The sequence below is a fragment of the Carcharodon carcharias genome, assembly GCF_017639515.1.
Source record: "Carcharodon carcharias isolate sCarCar2 chromosome 29 unlocalized genomic scaffold, sCarCar2.pri SUPER_29_unloc_2, whole genome shotgun sequence".
NCBI classification, from domain to species: domain Eukaryota; kingdom Metazoa; phylum Chordata; class Chondrichthyes; order Lamniformes; family Lamnidae; genus Carcharodon; species Carcharodon carcharias.
The window spans coordinates 1913506-1929617 of record NW_024470665.1 but is presented as its reverse complement, the minus strand read 5'-3'; the positions used below and the strand labels follow the sequence as shown (position 1 = coordinate 1929617).

Below are 16112 nucleotides of genomic sequence, written 5' to 3'. Positions count from 1 at the left end.
TTTAGTTGTGTTAAGATGAGGTCAAATTAAGTTTAAGTTTCACTTTAAAAGGTGCCTGCGTTTCTAATGAGTTTTATGACTGCTAAAGAGAAGTTAAAGCAAACACGAGGAGAGAAAACTGTGCTGTTGCCTCGCAGTAGGGGTCCAGAGAGGCAGGTCACACAGGCACACGCCAAGAGACACACAAAACCACACACACTCACTTTTGAGTTCAGTTTGACGACAGCTGTCAAGCAGATGCAGCAGAGAAGGAGCAGATAACCAGCCCACGCTAAAGTGTGTTGGAAGTAGCTGCCAGATAGAGTCTGGTGCAAAACAGACAGATAGCAAGTCCCAAGCTCAAGAAGAAAGTCCCCAAATCCAGGTCCAGGGGTGTGGAACTAGAGAAAGTCCCAAGGAGTCCCTCTCGTCAAAGGAAGGACAGGAATCTGGAAAAGGTCCTCCTAAGTGAAGTTAAAAGTGAGGAGCACAGAAAGGCTTCAAGATTAAAAAAATAAAGGTTCGGGAAAAGTCAGAAGGTCCAAAGAGACAGCTGAAGGTCTGTAACTCTTTCCTGTGGGCATGTGAAGCACTGGTGGATATGAATGTGAGGTCATGCACTTTGGTAGGAAGAATAGACTATTTTCTAAATGGGGAGAGAATTCAGAAATCTGGAGTGCAAAGGGAGTTGGGAGTCCTAGTCCAGGATTCTCTTAACGTTAACTTGCAGGTTGAGTCGGTAGTTAGGAAGGCAAATGCAATGTTGGCATTTATTTCGAGAGGACTAGAATATAAAAGCAGGGATGTGCTGCTGAAGCTTTATAAGGCTCTGGTCAGACCACATTTGGAATATTGTGAGCAATTTTGGGCCCCGTATCTCAGGAAGGATGCGCTGGCCCTGGAGAGGGTCCAGAGGAGGTTCACGAGAACGATCCCAGGAATGAAAGGCTTAACATATGAGGAACGTTTGAGGACTCTGGGTCTATACTCGATGGAGTTTAGAAGGATGAGGGGGAATCTGAAACTTACAGAATACTGAAAGGCCTGGATAGAGTGGACGTGGGGAAGATGTTTCCATTAGTAGGAGAGACTAGGACCCGAGGGCACAGCCTCAGAGTAAAGGGAAGACCTTTTAGAACAGAGATGAGGAGATACTTCTTTAGCCAGGGAGTGGTGAATCGATGGAATTCATTGCCACAGAAGGCTGTGGAGGCCGAGTCATTGAGTGTATTTAAGAGCGAGATAGATAGGTTCTTGATTGGTAAGGGGATCAAAGATTACGGGGAGGAGGCGGGAGAAGGCAGGAGAATGGGGTTGAGAAACTTATCAGCCATGATTGAATGGCGGAGCAGACTCGATGGGCCGAATGGCCTAATTTCTGCTCCTATGTCTTATGGTGCACTGTTGACCACAGTCAGTGAAAGATGGTGCGTGGAAGAAAGCTTGAATGCATGTGGTGTTGGAGGGAAGAGGTCAAAACCCTAGAGGTGAACCCTTGCGGACGGTGCCTGAGAGAGTGCTTTGGCCTTGGAGAAAATTCCAAGGCGAGTTTTTGGAGAGCGGAGGTTGTAAACCCTCAAGTGAAAAACGGAACACAGTGAGACTGATTGGCTCACGGTGTGACAAGTGCCTGGCCGGTGGGGACAGTTGAGGAGGATCCATAGCATCTGGTTGAGGTGGCATCTGTCACTCGGTTGCAGAGTGTGGTGCGTCTGGCCACAGGTCGCTTATTGGTTTACATGGACTGTGTGCTTACTGTGAACATGAGAGTATGAGAGAGCCTGTGTTAACCTTACAGATCTGTATATATCTGTAAAGGTGTAGTTGTGGGTGAAGGGTTATTGTAATATGGGTTAGCTTTTCTTGTTGAATAAATGTCTTATCATCTTGTTAAAAGTTCATTAGCTGATTCCGCTGACTCTGTTCAGTAGCCACTCTCCACGTATCTGAACAAACAAATTAAAAGTTAGGATCTATCAAGCCGGTCTCCTCCCCGGGATCAGCCTTGTCCAGTTGTAAGGTCAGCTGGGATCATAGCACTCTCATCCTCTTTCTCTGTCTGTCTGTCTGTCTCTCTCTCTCTCTCTCTCCTCCTGTTCTTCTTGCCGAAGTGGCCCTGCTTCACAGAGTACGCGTAAATGCGTCGTTGTTTTGGGTTTGGTAATCTGTAACCAACGGAATGCCGAAAGGGATCAATACCGGGGCATCAAACATTTACAGTCTACATGATCGATCTGGATGACAGGACCTCGTGTAGGGAGGGTGGCTAAATTTGCTGATGGCGCCAAGCTAGGTCGGGGAGTAAACTGTCAGTCAAGAGGACGTGGAGAGTCTGTGAAGGGAAACACACAGGTTAAGTGAGCGGGCAAAAATTTGGCAGCTGGAATATAATGTGGGAAAATGTGATCTTGCCCACTTTGGCAGGAAGGTTAGCGAAGCAGCAAATGATCTAAATGGGGAGAGATTGCAGAACTCTGAGGTACAGAGGGATCTGGGCGTCCTGGTACATGAATCGCAAAAAGTTAGTATCCAGATGCAGCAAGTGATCAGGAGGGCAAATGGAACGCTGCCGTTTATCGCAAGGGGGGATGCTGTATTAAAGTAGGGATTGTTTTTACTGCAGCTATCCATAGTGTTGGTGAGACCACATCCGGAATACTGTTTACCGTTTTGGTCTCCCCTTATTTAAGGAAGGATATAATTGCAATCGAAGCAGTGCACAGAAGATTGACTTGACTGATTCCTGGGACGAGGCTTTATCTCATGAAAGGTTGGGCCTCCGCCCACTGGAGTTTAGAAACGTTGAGAGGTGATCTTATTGAAACAGACGAGATCCTTTGAGAGGACTTAATAGGGTAGATACCAGGAGGATGTCTCCACTTGTGGGAGAATCTAGAATCGGGGGTGGGGGGGGGAAGTGTGGGGGGGGTTGGGGGGGAGAAGCGGTGGGGGGTGGGGGGGGGTGGGGAAGTGTGGGGGGGGGGGTGGGGGGGTGCGTGAAGGTGAAAAATAAGAGGTCTACCTTTTAAGACGGAGATGAGAAATTTTTTCTTTGAGGGTCGTGCTTCTGTGGGGAGGCTGGCTCATTGAGTATGCTCAAGGCTGAGTTAGACAGATTTTTGATCGACAAGCGGGCTGAGGATTATGCGGGCAGGCGTTAAAAGGGGAGTTGAGATCGTAACCAGATCAGCCCTGATCTTACTGAATGGCGAAGCAGGCTCGAAAGGGCTGAATGGCCTCCTCCTCCTGAGCCCTACGTCCCTGTGTTTAAGATGCTCCTCGAAACCTTCCTCTTTGACCGAGCTTTTTGTCACCAGTCAAATTTTGTCTGATTTATGCGGCTTTGAGGCAACTTGGGACATCAGAGGAGGAGTGCGCGCAGGCCACTCGGCCCCTCGAGCCTGCTAACCATTCCGCACTATCATGGCCGATCTTCCACCTCGGCTCCACTCTCCTGCCCCATATCCCTGAAGTGCCCAGAAATCGATCGGTCTCGGCCTTGAATGTACTCTCCGTCGGAGCGTCCAAAGCTGTCTTTGGTTGGGGGGGGGGGGGGGTGGGAGAGGGGGAAACAGCCTCTCAGCGTTAACCCTGTCAAACCCTCCGAGAGTTTCATCGATTTCCTCGAGAGCGGAGAGGTTTTCAGACCCATCCTGACACCGCCCCCTCCCCCGCCGCAGTTCCTTCTGCACCGTCGGTACAGAGTGAACCCCTCTTTACTCTTTCTTTTTTTTTTTCTCTCCTCCCACCTCCCCCCACCCTCCCTTTTACAGGTCGACTAACTAACAACAAAATCCACGATGAGAAGAAGAATTTGGTCCTCCCGTTACAGAGCAGCATCCCAACTCTACCTCCCCCCCGGCGGGCACTGGACGCGGCAGGGAAGGCTCCGGGACCGAAGCGAGCGCCGGAACCCCGAGGCTGCCCCAGGACCCGGCCGGCGGCCGCCCCCCCTCCCAGAACCAGGGGCGCGGCGGGCCGGCCCCCCCACCGGAAAGCGGAGCCCAGGTCCCCCAGGGCCAGGGCCTGCAAGGGGGCCGAGAAGCCCCTGCTGCTGAGGCTCAAGAGCAAGAAGAAGCCCCTGGCGCTGAAGTTCGTCAGCAAAGCGCGGCAGCTGAAGGAGACCCGGCTCGCCCAGCGGCGCCTGCGGCTGAAGCCGCCCGCTGCGGCCGGGAGAGGGGGCAAGCGGCCGGGCGGGCTGCGGGGGAGGGGGGGCAAGCCGGGGGCCGGGCCCCTGCGGGTCAAAGCCGGGCGGGGGGGGTGCCTCCCCTCCGCCGCCCCCGGGGCCCCCAGACCCCACCCCGCCGAGCGGGAGGCGGCGAAGGCCCCCGCGGCCGCCCGGCCCGAGGGGCCGCACCGGGGCAAGTCCAGGTTCCTCAAGAACATCCGGCAGTTCATCATGCCGGTGGTCAGCGCCCGCTCCTCCCGGGTCATCAAGACCCCCCGGCGCTTCATCGACGACGAGGCCGGGGCCCCCGGCAGACCCAGGCGCAGCCCTCCCCCTCCCCCGCCCCCTCCCCCTCCCCCTCCCCCTCCCCGCCGCTCAGCCATCCTGCGCCAGCCCACCTTCACCTGGACCAGGCCGCCCGACCGGGGCGAGGCCCCCAAGGAGCCCCCCGGCGGCAAGCCCTCCTTCGACGGCCTCCGGCTCTCCCCCTTCACCCTGGAGGACGTCCCCCTCCCCCCCGCCAGGCTCCCATTCCCCGCCCTCAGCTCCGACTCCGGCTCGGAGGAGGCCGTCGCCCCGCAGCCCTCCTGCGCCCCCCAGGCCTCGCCGGCGACCCCTCCCCCTCCCCTTCCCCTTCCCCCTCCCCCTCCCCCTCCCCCTCCCCCTCCCCCACCGCCTCCCTGCCCCCAGGGCCCCAGGGCCGGCCCCGGGGAACAGGCCGCCCCCTCCCCCGCCCACGCCATGCGGACGCGGAGCTGGCGCCCGGCGGCGGGGGAGACCCCTCCCCCCGCCGCCCCCTCCGCCGCGGCGGAGCCCTGCCGGCCCCGGGGGGAGGGGGAGGGGGAAGGGGAGGGGGAGCGGACCCCGCCCCCCCAGCCGCCTCCTCCTCCTCCTCCTCCTCCTCCTCCTCCTCCTCCCCCCCCCGCCCCTCGCCAGCCCAGCCCGCAGCGCCAGGCGGCAGGCTGCGCGCCCCCACCCGGGGAGGGCGGCCTCCGGCCCCCCGTCGAGGCGGAGCCCGAGCCGGAGCCGGAGGGGGGGTTGCAGGAGGGGCGGGCGGAGAGGTCGGAGGCTGGGGGGCAGCCGCCCATGCCCGCCGAGCCCATGGAGACCTCCCGCGACAGCGAGACGCAGACCGACGGCGGGGGGGTGAAGCCGGAGGCCACCGGAGCTGGGACGCCGGAGAGGGAAGAGGGACCCTCCACGCCCCCCTCGGAGCCTGTCCGGAAAGTTGAGGCGGAGAGGACACAGAGCCTGGCCAATCACTCACTCTGCATGTCTGCTATGGACAAACGGATGGTCAATCTCCTGAAGGCTGCCAAGGTCCAGCTGATTAAAATCGACCAACAGAAACAGTGGAAAACACAGCAGGTAAAAGCCCAGGATCCATCAAGGTCCTTCTACCCCCACTTGCCCCTTTTTTAGTTATTTACAAAACCTTTTATTAATGTTTTGTTGGCACTTCAGCTCCACGCTCCTGATCTGCGGACACCCGGTGCGGAAGGGGGTCGGGAAGGAGGAGGACCTCCTCGTGAACCTGCTCCCGGGCCTGGCCAAGTTGGCCATTAACAGGTCCAGGCAGCGGGCGATCGACGGGGGAGCCCCGCCCGATTGTTTGTCCCTCTTGCGCGGCTATGTTCACGGCCGGGTGTCCCTGGAGAGGGAGCACGCAGTGTCTGCCGGCACTCTCGAGGCCTTCCGTGCTCGGTGGGCACCGCGGGGACTGGGGTGCCTTATTGACCCCCTTAATCACATTTTGGTTTAATGTTTGTAAGTTTCCTTTAAACTTTGTCCTGACCTGACTTAGGGGCTGTGCTTGATTTATCCCTTATTTTGTTAATTTCGTTCAATTGTTTTAACTCCAAAAGAGTTACCCTCACTTGCGCACTCTCTCTCTTCCCCACTCCTCTCTCCCTCTCTCTCTCTCTCCCCCCCTCACTCGCGCGCAATGTCTTTTTCTCTCTCTCCCTCTCTCTCTCCCTCCGCCTGTGCTTGTGCCCCTCTCTCCGCCTGTGCCCCTCTCTCCGCCTGTGCCCCTCTCTCCGCCTGTGCCCCTCTCTCCGCCTGTGCCCCTCTCTCCGCCTGTGCCCCTCTCTCCGCCTGTGCCCCTCTCTCCGCCTGTGCCCCTCTCTCCGCCTGTGCCCCTCTCTCCGCCTGTGCCCCTCCCTCTCTCTCTGTCTGTCTGTCTGTGCCCCTCCCTCGCTCTCCCTCTCGCTCTGTCTGTCTGTCCCCCTCCCCCTCTCTCCCTCTCGCTCTGTCTGTCTGTCCCCCTCCCTCTCTCTCCCTCTCGCTCTGTCTGTCTGTCCCCCTCCCTCTCGCTCTGTCTGTCTGTCCCCCTCCCTCTCTCTCCCTCTCGCTCTGTCTGTCTGTCCCCCTTCCTCTCTCGCTCTGTCTGTCTGTCCCCTTCCCCCTCTCGCTCTGTCTGTCTGTCCCCCTCCCCCTCTCGCTCTGTCTGTCTGTCCCCCTCCCTCTCTCGCTCTGTCTGTCTGTCCCCCTCCCTCTCTCGCTCTGTCTGTCTGTCCCCCTCCCTCTCTCGCTCTGTCTGTCTGTCCCCCTCCCTCTCTCGCTCTGTCTGTCTGTCCCCCTCCCTCTCTCGCTCTGTCTGTCTGTCCCCCTCCCTCTCTCGCTCTGTCTGTCTGTCCCCCTCCCTCTCTCGCTCTGTCTGTCTGTCCCCCTCCCTCTCTCGCTCTGTCTGTCTGTCCCCCTCCCTCTCTCGCTCTGTCTGTCTGTCCCCCTCCCTCTCTCGCTCTGTCTGTCTGTCCCCCTCCCTCTCTCGCTCTGTCTGTCTGTCCCCCTCCCTCTCTCGCTCTGTCTGTCTGTCCCCCTCCCTCTCTCGCTCTGTCTGTCTGTCCCCCTCCCTCTCTCGCTCTGTCTGTCTGTCCCCCTCCCTCTCTCGCTCTGTCTGTCTGTCCCCCTCCCTCTCTCGCTCTGTCTGTCTGTCCCCCTCCCTCTCTCGCTCTGTCTGTCTGTCCCCTTCCCTCTCTCGCTCTGTCTGTCTGTCCCCTTCCCTCTCTCGCTCTGTCTGTCTGTCCCCCTCCCTCTCTCGCTCTGTCTGTCTGTCCCCCTCCCTCTCTCGCTCTGTCTGTCTGTCCCCCTCCCTCTCTCGCTCTGTCTGTCCCCCTCCCTCTCTCGCTCTGTCTGTCTGTCCCCCTCCCTCTCTCGCTCTGTCTGTCTGTCTTCCCCTCCCTCTCTCGCTCTGTCTGTCTGTCCCCCTCCCTCTCTCGCTCTGTCTGTCTGTCCCCCTCCCTCTCTCGCTCTGTCTGTCTGTCCCCCTCCCTCTCTCGCTCTGTCTGTCTGTCCCCCTCCCTCTCTCGCTCTGTCTGTCTGTCCCCCTCCCTCTCTTGCTCTGTCTGTCTGTCCCCCTCCCTCTCTCGCTCTGTCTGTCTGTCCCCCTCCCTCTCTCGCTCTGTCTGTCTGTCCCCCTCCCTCTCTCGCTCTGTCTGTCTGTCCCCCTCCCTCTCTCGCTCTGTCTGTCTGTCCCCCTCCCTCTCTCGCTCTGTCTGTCTGTCCCCCTCCCTCTCTCGCTCTGTCTGTCTGTCCCCCTCCCTCTCTCGCTCTGTCTGTCTGTCCCCCTCCCTCTCTCGCTCTGTCTGTCTGTCCCCCTCCCTCTCTCGCTCTGTCTGTCTGTCCCCCTCCCTCTCTCGCTCTGTCTGTCTGTCCCCCTCCCTCTCTCGCTCTGTCTGTCTGTCCCCCTCCCTCTCTCGCTCTGTCTGTCTGTCCCCCTCCCTCTCTCGCTCTGTCTGTCTGTCCCCCTCCCTCTCTCGCTCTGTCTGTCTGTCCCCCTTCCTCTCTCGCTCTGTCTGTCTGTCCCCCTCCCTCTCTCGCTCTGTCTGTCTGTCCCCCTCCCTCTCTCGCTCTGTCTGTCTGTCCCCCTCCCTCTCTCGCTCTGTCTGTCTGTCCCCCTCCCTCTCTCGCTCTGTCTGTCTGTCCCCCTCCCTCTCTCTCCCTCTCTCTCTGTCTGTCTTCCCCTCCCTCTCTCTCTGTCTGTCTGTCCCCCTGTGTGTGTATGTCTCTCTCTTGCCGCCTGTGTGTTTGTCTCTCTGTCTCACCCGCCCTGCCCGTCTCTCTCTCTCTCTCTCCTGCATCTGGGAGGTCTCTCTAATCCCGTCTTTCACAATCCCATGTCAGGGAAGGTCCTTCCAGTATCTGGTGAGGTCTTTATATAGAATCCCATCCTTTTTGCATACTTTAGAGTTATACAGCACAGAATTCAGCCCATCGTGTCTGTGCCAGCCATCAAGCACCTATCTATTCTAAACCCGTTTTCCAGCACTTGGCCCCTAGCCCTGGATGCTGTGGTGTTTCAAGAGCTCATCTAAATACTTCTTAAATGTTATCAGGGTTCCTGCCTCTACCACCCCCTCAGGCAGTGTGTTCCAGATCCCAACCACCCTCTGGGTGAAAAAATCCCTCCTCAAATCCCCTCTAAAACTCCTGCCCCTTATCTTAAATCTATGCCCCCTGGTTATTGACACCTCTGCCAAGGGGAAAAGTTTCCTCCCATCTGCCCTATCTATGCCCCTCTTAATTTTGTATAATACCTCAATCAGGTCCCACCCCCACCCAGCTTTCTCTGCTCTAAGGAAAACTAGCCCAGCCTATCCAGCCTCTCTTCATAGCTGAAACGCTCCAGCCCTGGCAACATCCTGGTGAATCTCCTCTGCACCCTCTCATGTGCAATCACATCCTTCCTGTAGTGTGGTGACCAGAACTGCACACAGTACACCAGGCTGTGGCCTAACTAGTGTTTTATACAGCTCCAACCTAACCTCCCGGCTCTTATATTCTGGTGCCTCAACCAATAATGGCAAGTATCCCATATGCCTTCTTAACCACCTTATCTACCTGTGCTTCAGGTACAGCACCACATATAACAGCCTTCCCAATATGTAGAAGTGTTGACTAATTTCACTCCTGAAAGTTCTGCAACTCATTTTTAAGACCCTGCCCCTAGTCGCAGACCACCCCCCCCACCCCAAGCCTTCCAGCGGAAATGCTTTCTCTCCGCTATCTTTTCCCCTCATATCTTGAAAACTTTGACCAAGTCACCTCCCGTTGCCTTCTAAATTCCAGGGAATATGAGCCTGGTTTGTGTTTAATCTCTCCCCGTAGCTTAACCCTGGGAGTCCTGGATTTATTCTGGTAAATCGACATCGCGCTCTCTCTGTCTCTCACTCTGAGGTCAGTGCATCCTTCCTGAGGTGCGGGTCCCAGAACAGTTCACAGTGACTCCAGGCGTGGTCTAACCAGTGCTTCGTACAGATGAAGCACGACTTCTACCCCCTTGTATTCTAGTCCCCCCCGATAGAAAGGACAGTGTCCCATTTGACACTTGGATTAATCTCTGTACCTGTTCCTGACAGAGCGTAAACCCAATATTCACAATGTGCGTATCTCTCTCTCTCTCTCTCACTTTCTCTCTCTCTCTCCCTGTCCCAGCTTGCTTTGCAAACCGGACGAGATTTAAAGACTCCCATTAAAGAAGAGACTGTCCTAACGGAGAAATCAGATACCGAAAGTGATTGTGAAGACATGGACGCCATTAAACGCAAACTCGGATCGGAATCGCCCCCACCAGAGGGGAAGAGAGCCAGAGTGGAGGTGAGGGCGAGGATGAGAGCTCTGCTGTTCTTGTGTGAAAAAGCCATGCATCTCTTCAGAAGGGAAGAGCTTCTTTGTTTAATTCCTGGCCCTGTGTTCACCTGGGAATATACATGGCAGTAATATTCCCTGACACTCTTCTGGGGACCTCCTGTAAATACAGACACACTCCCCAGGACCCCCTGTAAATACTGACACACACCCCAGGGACCACCTGTAAATACTGACACACTCCCCAGGACCCCCTGTAAATACTGACACACTCCCCGGGGACCCCTGTAAATACTGACACACTCCCCGGGGACCCTCTGTAAATAGTGACACACTCCCCAGGGACCCCCTGTAAATATTGACACTCCCCAGGACCCCCTGTAAATACTGACACACTCCCCGGGGACCCCCTGTAAATACTGACACACTCCCCAGGACTCCCTGTAAATACTGACACACTCCCCGGGGACCCCCTGTAAATACTGACACACTCCCCAGGACCCCCTGTAAATACTGACACACTCCCCAGGACCCCCTGTAAATACTGACACACTCCCCAGGACCCCCTGTAAATACTGACACACTCCCCAGGACCCCCTGTAAATACTGACACACTCCCCAGGACCCCCTGTAAATACTGACACACTCCCCAGGACCCCCTGTAAATACTGACACACTCCCCGGGGACCCTCTGTAAATACTGACACACTCCCCAGGGACACATCCCCTGTAAATACTGACACACTCCCCAGGGACCCCCTGTAAATACTGACACACTCCCCAGGACCCCCTGTAAATACTGTCACACTCCCCAGGACCCCCTGTAAATACTGACACACTCCCCAGGACCCCCTGTAAATACTGACACACTCCCCAGGACCCCCTGTAAATACTGACACACTCCCCAGGACCCCCTGTAAATACTGACACACTCCCCAGGACCCCCTGTAAATACTGACACACTCCCCAGGACCCCCTGTAAATACTGACACACTCCCCAGGACCCCCTGTAAATACTGACACACTCCCCAGGACCCCCTCTAAATACTGACACACTCCCCAGGACCCCCTGTAAATACTGACACACTCCCCAGGACCCCCTGTAAATACTGACACACTCCCCGGGGACCCTCTGTAAATACTGACACACTCCCCGGGGACCCCCTGTAAATACTGACACACTCCCCGGGGACCCCGTGTAAATACTGACACACTCCCCAGGACCCCCTGTAAATACTGACACACTCCCTGGGGACCCCCTGTAAACACTGACACACTCCCCAGAACCCCCTGTAAATACTGACACACTCCCCAGGACCCCCTGTAAATACTGACACACTCCCCAGGGACCCCCTGTAAATATTGACACACTCCCCGGGGACCCCCTGTAAATACTGACACACTCCCCAGGACCCCCTGTAAATACTGACACACTCCCCAGGACCCCCTGTAAATACTGACACACTCCCCGGGGACCCCCTGTAAATACTGACACACTCCCCAGGGACCCCCTGTAAATATTGACACACTCCCCAGGACCCCCTCTAAATACTGACACACTCCCTGGGGACCCCCTGTAAATACTGACACACTCCCCGGGGACCCCCTGTAAATACTGACACACTCCCCAGGACCCCTTGTAAACACTGACACACGCCCCAGGACCCCCTGTAAACACTGACACACTCCCCGGGGACCCCCTGTAAATACTGACACACTCCCCGGGGACCCCCCTGTAAATACTGACACACTCCCCAGGGACCCCCTGTAAACACTGACACACTCCCCAGAACCCCCTGTAAACACTGACACACTCCCTGGGGACCCCCTGTAAATACTGACACACTCTCCAGGGACCCCCTGTAAATACTGACACACTCCCCAGGACCCCCTGTAAACACTGACACACTCCCTGGGGACCCCCTGTAAATACTGACACACTCTCCAGGGACTCCCCTGTAAATACTGACACACTCCCCAGGGACCCCCTGTAAATACTGACACACTCCCCGGGGACCCCCCTGTAAATACTGACACACGCCCCAGGACCCCCTGTAAATACTGACACACTCCCCGGGGACACCCTGTAAATACTGACACACTCCCCAGGGACCCCCTGTAAATACTGACACACTCCCCAGGACCCCCTGTAAACACTGACACACTCCCCGGGGACCCCCTGTAAATACTGACACACTCCCCAGGACCCCCTGTAAATACTGACACACTCCCCAGGACCCCCTGTAAATACTGACACACTCTCCAGGGACTCCCCTGTAAATACTGACACACTCCCCAGGACCCCCTCTAAATACTGACACACTCCCGGGGGACACCCCCTGTAAATACTGACACACTCCCTGGGGACCCCCTGTAAATACTGACACACTCCCCGGGGACCCCCTGTAAATACTGACACACTCCCGGGGGACACCCCCTGTAAATACTGACACACTCCCCGGGGACCCCCTGTAAATACTGACACACTCCCCAGGACCCCTTGTAAACACTGACACACGCCCCAGGACCCCCTGTAAACACTGACACACTCCCCGGGGACCCCCTGTAAACACTGACACACTCTCCAGGGACCCATCCCCTATTAATACTGACCACTTCCTTCTCTCTCTTCTCCTCAACTCTTCCCCCCCCAAACCCCTCTCTTCTTTCTTTCTCTCTCGCTCCCCCTCTCTGCCCCCCTCTCTGCCCCCCTCTCTGCCCCCCTCTCTGCCCCCCTCTCTGCCCCCCTCTCTGCCCCCCTCTCTGCCCCCCTCTCTGCCCCCCTCTCTGCCCCCCTCTCTGCCCCCCTCTCTGCCCCCCTCTCTGCCCCCCTCTCTGCCCCCCTCTCTGCCCCCCTCTCTGCCCCCCTCTCTGCCCCCCTCTCTGCCCCCCTCTCTGCCCCCCTCTCTGCCCCCCTCTCTGCCCCCCTCTCTGCCCCCCTCTCTGCCCCCCCTCTCTGCCCCCCCTCTCTGCGCCCCCTCTCTGGCCCCCTCTCTGGCCCCCGCTCTGCCCCCATCTCTCCCTTTCATTCTTCCTCTCCCTCTTTGTCTCTCTCCCCCTCCCTGTCTCACGCCCTGCTTTTCTCTGTCTGCCTCAAGCCCGTCCTGTCCTCCCCCTCTCTCTCTCTCTCTCTCTCTCTCACACCAACCCCCTCCCCCCACCCAGCCTCCCCGTCCGCTCAGCCTCTCTGTCATCGACGTCAGTTAATCACTGTCATCTTTCTCTGCCCCCACCCTCCGCCAATAGATGCAGGTATCTCAGGGCCCACGGATCAAGCACGTTTGCCGCCGGGCAGCGGTGGCACTGGGAAAACCACGGGCGTTGGTGCCGGCGGACATTCCACGGCTCAGCGCACTCCCGATGCACGAGCGAGACAGCATTATGACAGCACAGATGGACGGTAAGTGATAGTCCAGAGGCTGGAGGAAGAGGGGAACAGAAAGGAGCAGAATGGGAAAGCAGAGTAGTTATGATAAATTTGCATTTACCTTGGTTAAGCAACACTCGCTATGTTATGGCGCGATGCTGTAGAGACAGAGAGTCATTGGGCTTATCGAAGGCTTCATGGTCACTCTCCAGTGATCCCTGGGTTAGAGAGAGAGAGGGGAAATCAGCCAGGGTTCCTTCTCCTGATCACTGTCCAGTGATCCCTGGGTTAGAGAGAGAGAGGGGAAATCAGCCAGGGTTCCTGCTCCTGATCACTGTCCAGTGATCCCTGGGTTAGAGAGAGAGAGGGGAAATCAGCCAGGGTTCCTGCTCCTGATCACTGTCCAGTGATCCCTGGGTTAGAGAGAGAGAGAGGGGAAATCAGCTAGGGTTCCTGCTCCTGATCACTGTCCAGTGATCCCTGGGTTAGAGAGAGAGAGAGGGGAAATCAGCTAGGGTTCCTGCTCCTGATCACTGTCCAGTGATACCTGGTTAGAGAGAGAGAGAGAGGGGAAATCAGCCAGGGTTCCTGCTCCTGATCACTGTCCAGTGATTCCTGGGTTAGAGAGAGAGGGGAAATCAGCCAGGGTTCCTGCTCCTGATCACTGTCCAGTAATCCCTGGGTAAGAGAGAGAGGGGAAATCAGCCAGGGTTCCTGCTCCTGATCACTGTCCAGTGATCCCTGGGTTAGAGAGAGAGAGAGAGAGAGGGGAAATCAGCCAGGGTTCCTGCTCCTGGTCACTGTCCAGTGATCCCTGGGTTAGAGAGAGAGGGAGAGAGGGGAAATCAGCCAGGGTTCCTGCTCCTGATCACTGTCCAGTGATCCCTGGGTTAGAGAGAGAGGGAGAGAGGGGAAATCAGCCAGGGTTCCTGTTCCTGACCTGTCTAGCGTATTGAGGGACTGTTAAACATGGCGGGCAGTGTTTGCGTGCGGGAGGAGGAGGGTGTTGTAAAGCTCGGATCTCTCTGCTAATGGACCGTGCCCTTTTTCCCCTTCGCTTCCACCACCCACCCCCCCCCCCCCTACCACCACGCCATCTCGTTCCCCCACAGCGGATACCTCCTCTTCAGAGCCCGAGAGTCCAGTGCCTGTCGCCTCGGTGGTGAAGACGGAGCGGGAGGTAGAGGATGTCGCCGAGGTCCCGACCCCCACGCCGGCCGAGGAGGAGTCCAAGCCGCCGGTGGCCTGTGGCCAGCCCAAACGCCGGGGGAACCGGTGTGGGAGCTGCAAGGGCTGCCGGAACCTGGCTGACTGCGGCAAGTGTGTCAACTGCCTGGACAAGCCCAAGTTTGGCGGCCGAAACACCAAGAAACAGTGCTGCGTGTAAGTACGCTCCCGAGTTCTCCGATCGCGACAGGAGGAAAGAGGCGGGGCCCTCCCGCCGTCGAATATCCGCATCACGTTCCCTGCCTCGGGGTATCCTTTTGAAAACCCCATGCCCAAAGTGAGGGTGAGCCTCCGGCGGGGAGCGGGGAGCCGGGAGCGACGGGCAGGACCTCAAAGGCGCTGCCTGAAAGGCCGCTGGGAGCAGATTCAATGGGTACTTTCAGAAGTGGGGGAATGGGATCAGCACATAAAGCGGGGAGAAATGAGCAGCGCTGTGGGGGAAAGAGCAGCCGGGGGAAAGAGTGCGGAATAATGGGATAGGTCTTTCAAAGAGAGATGGATTACAATTTCCCCAGCGCATGTCCGCACCTCAGGAGATCCTAAAGTGTTTCTCGGCCAGTGAAGGACATTTTTTTAAAGTGTGGCCATTCTTGTAAGGTAGGAAATCAGCAGCTAATCGGTGCACAGCAAGAAGCCACAAACAGCAATGTCATAATGACAAGACCATTTGTTCTAGATTCACAGGTAGCTCTCCAGTGAGCGCGGGGCAGTGGCATTAGTTTGAGGATTGATACTGGGCAATGGGAAGAGAGCGAGGCAGTGGGATTAGTTTGGGATTGATACAGGGCTATGGGGAGAGAGCAGGGCAGTGGGATTAGTTTGGGATTGATACTGGGCTATGGGGAGACAGCGGGACAGTGGGATTAGTTTGGGGATTGATACAGGGCTATGGGGAGAGAGTGGGGCAGTGGGATTAGTTTGGGATTGATACAGGGCTATGAGGAGAGAGCAGGGCAGTGGGATTAGTTTGGGATTGATACTGGGCTATGGGGAGACAGCGGGACAGTGGGATTAGTTTGGGGATTGATACAGGGCTATGGGGAGAGAGTGGGGCAGTGGGGTTAGTTTGGGGATTGATACAGGGCTATGGGGAGAGAGTGGGGCAGTGGGGTTAGTTTGGGATTGATACAGGGCTATGGGGAGAGAGCGGGACAGAGGGATTAGTTTGGGATTGATACAGGGCTAGGGGGAGAGAGTGAGGCACTGGGATTAGTTTGGGATTGATACTGGGCTATGGGGAGACAGCAGGACAGTGGGATTAGTTTGGGGATTGATACAGGGCTATGGGGAGAGAATGGGGCAGTGTGGTTAGTTTGGGATTGATATAGGGCTATGGGGAGAGAGTGGGGAAGTGGGGTTAGTTTGGGATTGATACAGGGCTATGGGGAGAGAGCAGGGCAGTGGATTCCCTGGTGTCTTGAGACAAGATTTCTCATTAAACCAGCATTGTTTAAAAACAGAATCTCTGGGTCATCTTCACATTTCAGTTTGTGGGATCTTGCTGTGTTCATGTCGGCTTGCCACGTTTGCTGCCTTACAACAGTCACCACACTTCGCAAAAAAAAAAAGCCCTGCATTCGCCGCAGATGGCCTTGGGGCATTGTGAGGTGCTGAAAAGGGGTCGGAGAGAAGCAGGAGCGATCCCCCTGCTGCACTGGGGACGTGCAGTCAGACCCCAGGCAGGCAGCGTGCTCCGGGATTGACCGTCCAAGGGTGTAGACGGCACTGAGTTCAGAGCTCGCGAGCGCCAGCGCCAACAGTCCTTCCGTGAACCCCTGCAAA

The 16112-nt window shown here is 57.0% G+C and overlaps 1 protein-coding gene across 1 annotated transcript in view; it reads left to right on the top strand.

The window, feature by feature from the left end:
* kmt2bb (lysine (K)-specific methyltransferase 2Bb) overlaps positions 1–16112 on the top strand; it is a 139335-nt gene that overhangs the window by 52879 nt on the left and 70344 nt on the right. Inside the window, exons 3-8 of the mRNA XM_041181157.1 lie at positions 3753–4488; positions 4561–4756; positions 5075–5515; positions 9584–9745; positions 12983–13136; positions 14216–14486. Of these exons, the coding sequence (XP_041037091.1) occupies positions 3753–4488; positions 4561–4756; positions 5075–5515; positions 9584–9745; positions 12983–13136; positions 14216–14486 (1960 nt within the window). The remainder of the gene's footprint in view (positions 1–3752; positions 4489–4560; positions 4757–5074; positions 5516–9583; positions 9746–12982; positions 13137–14215; positions 14487–16112) is intronic.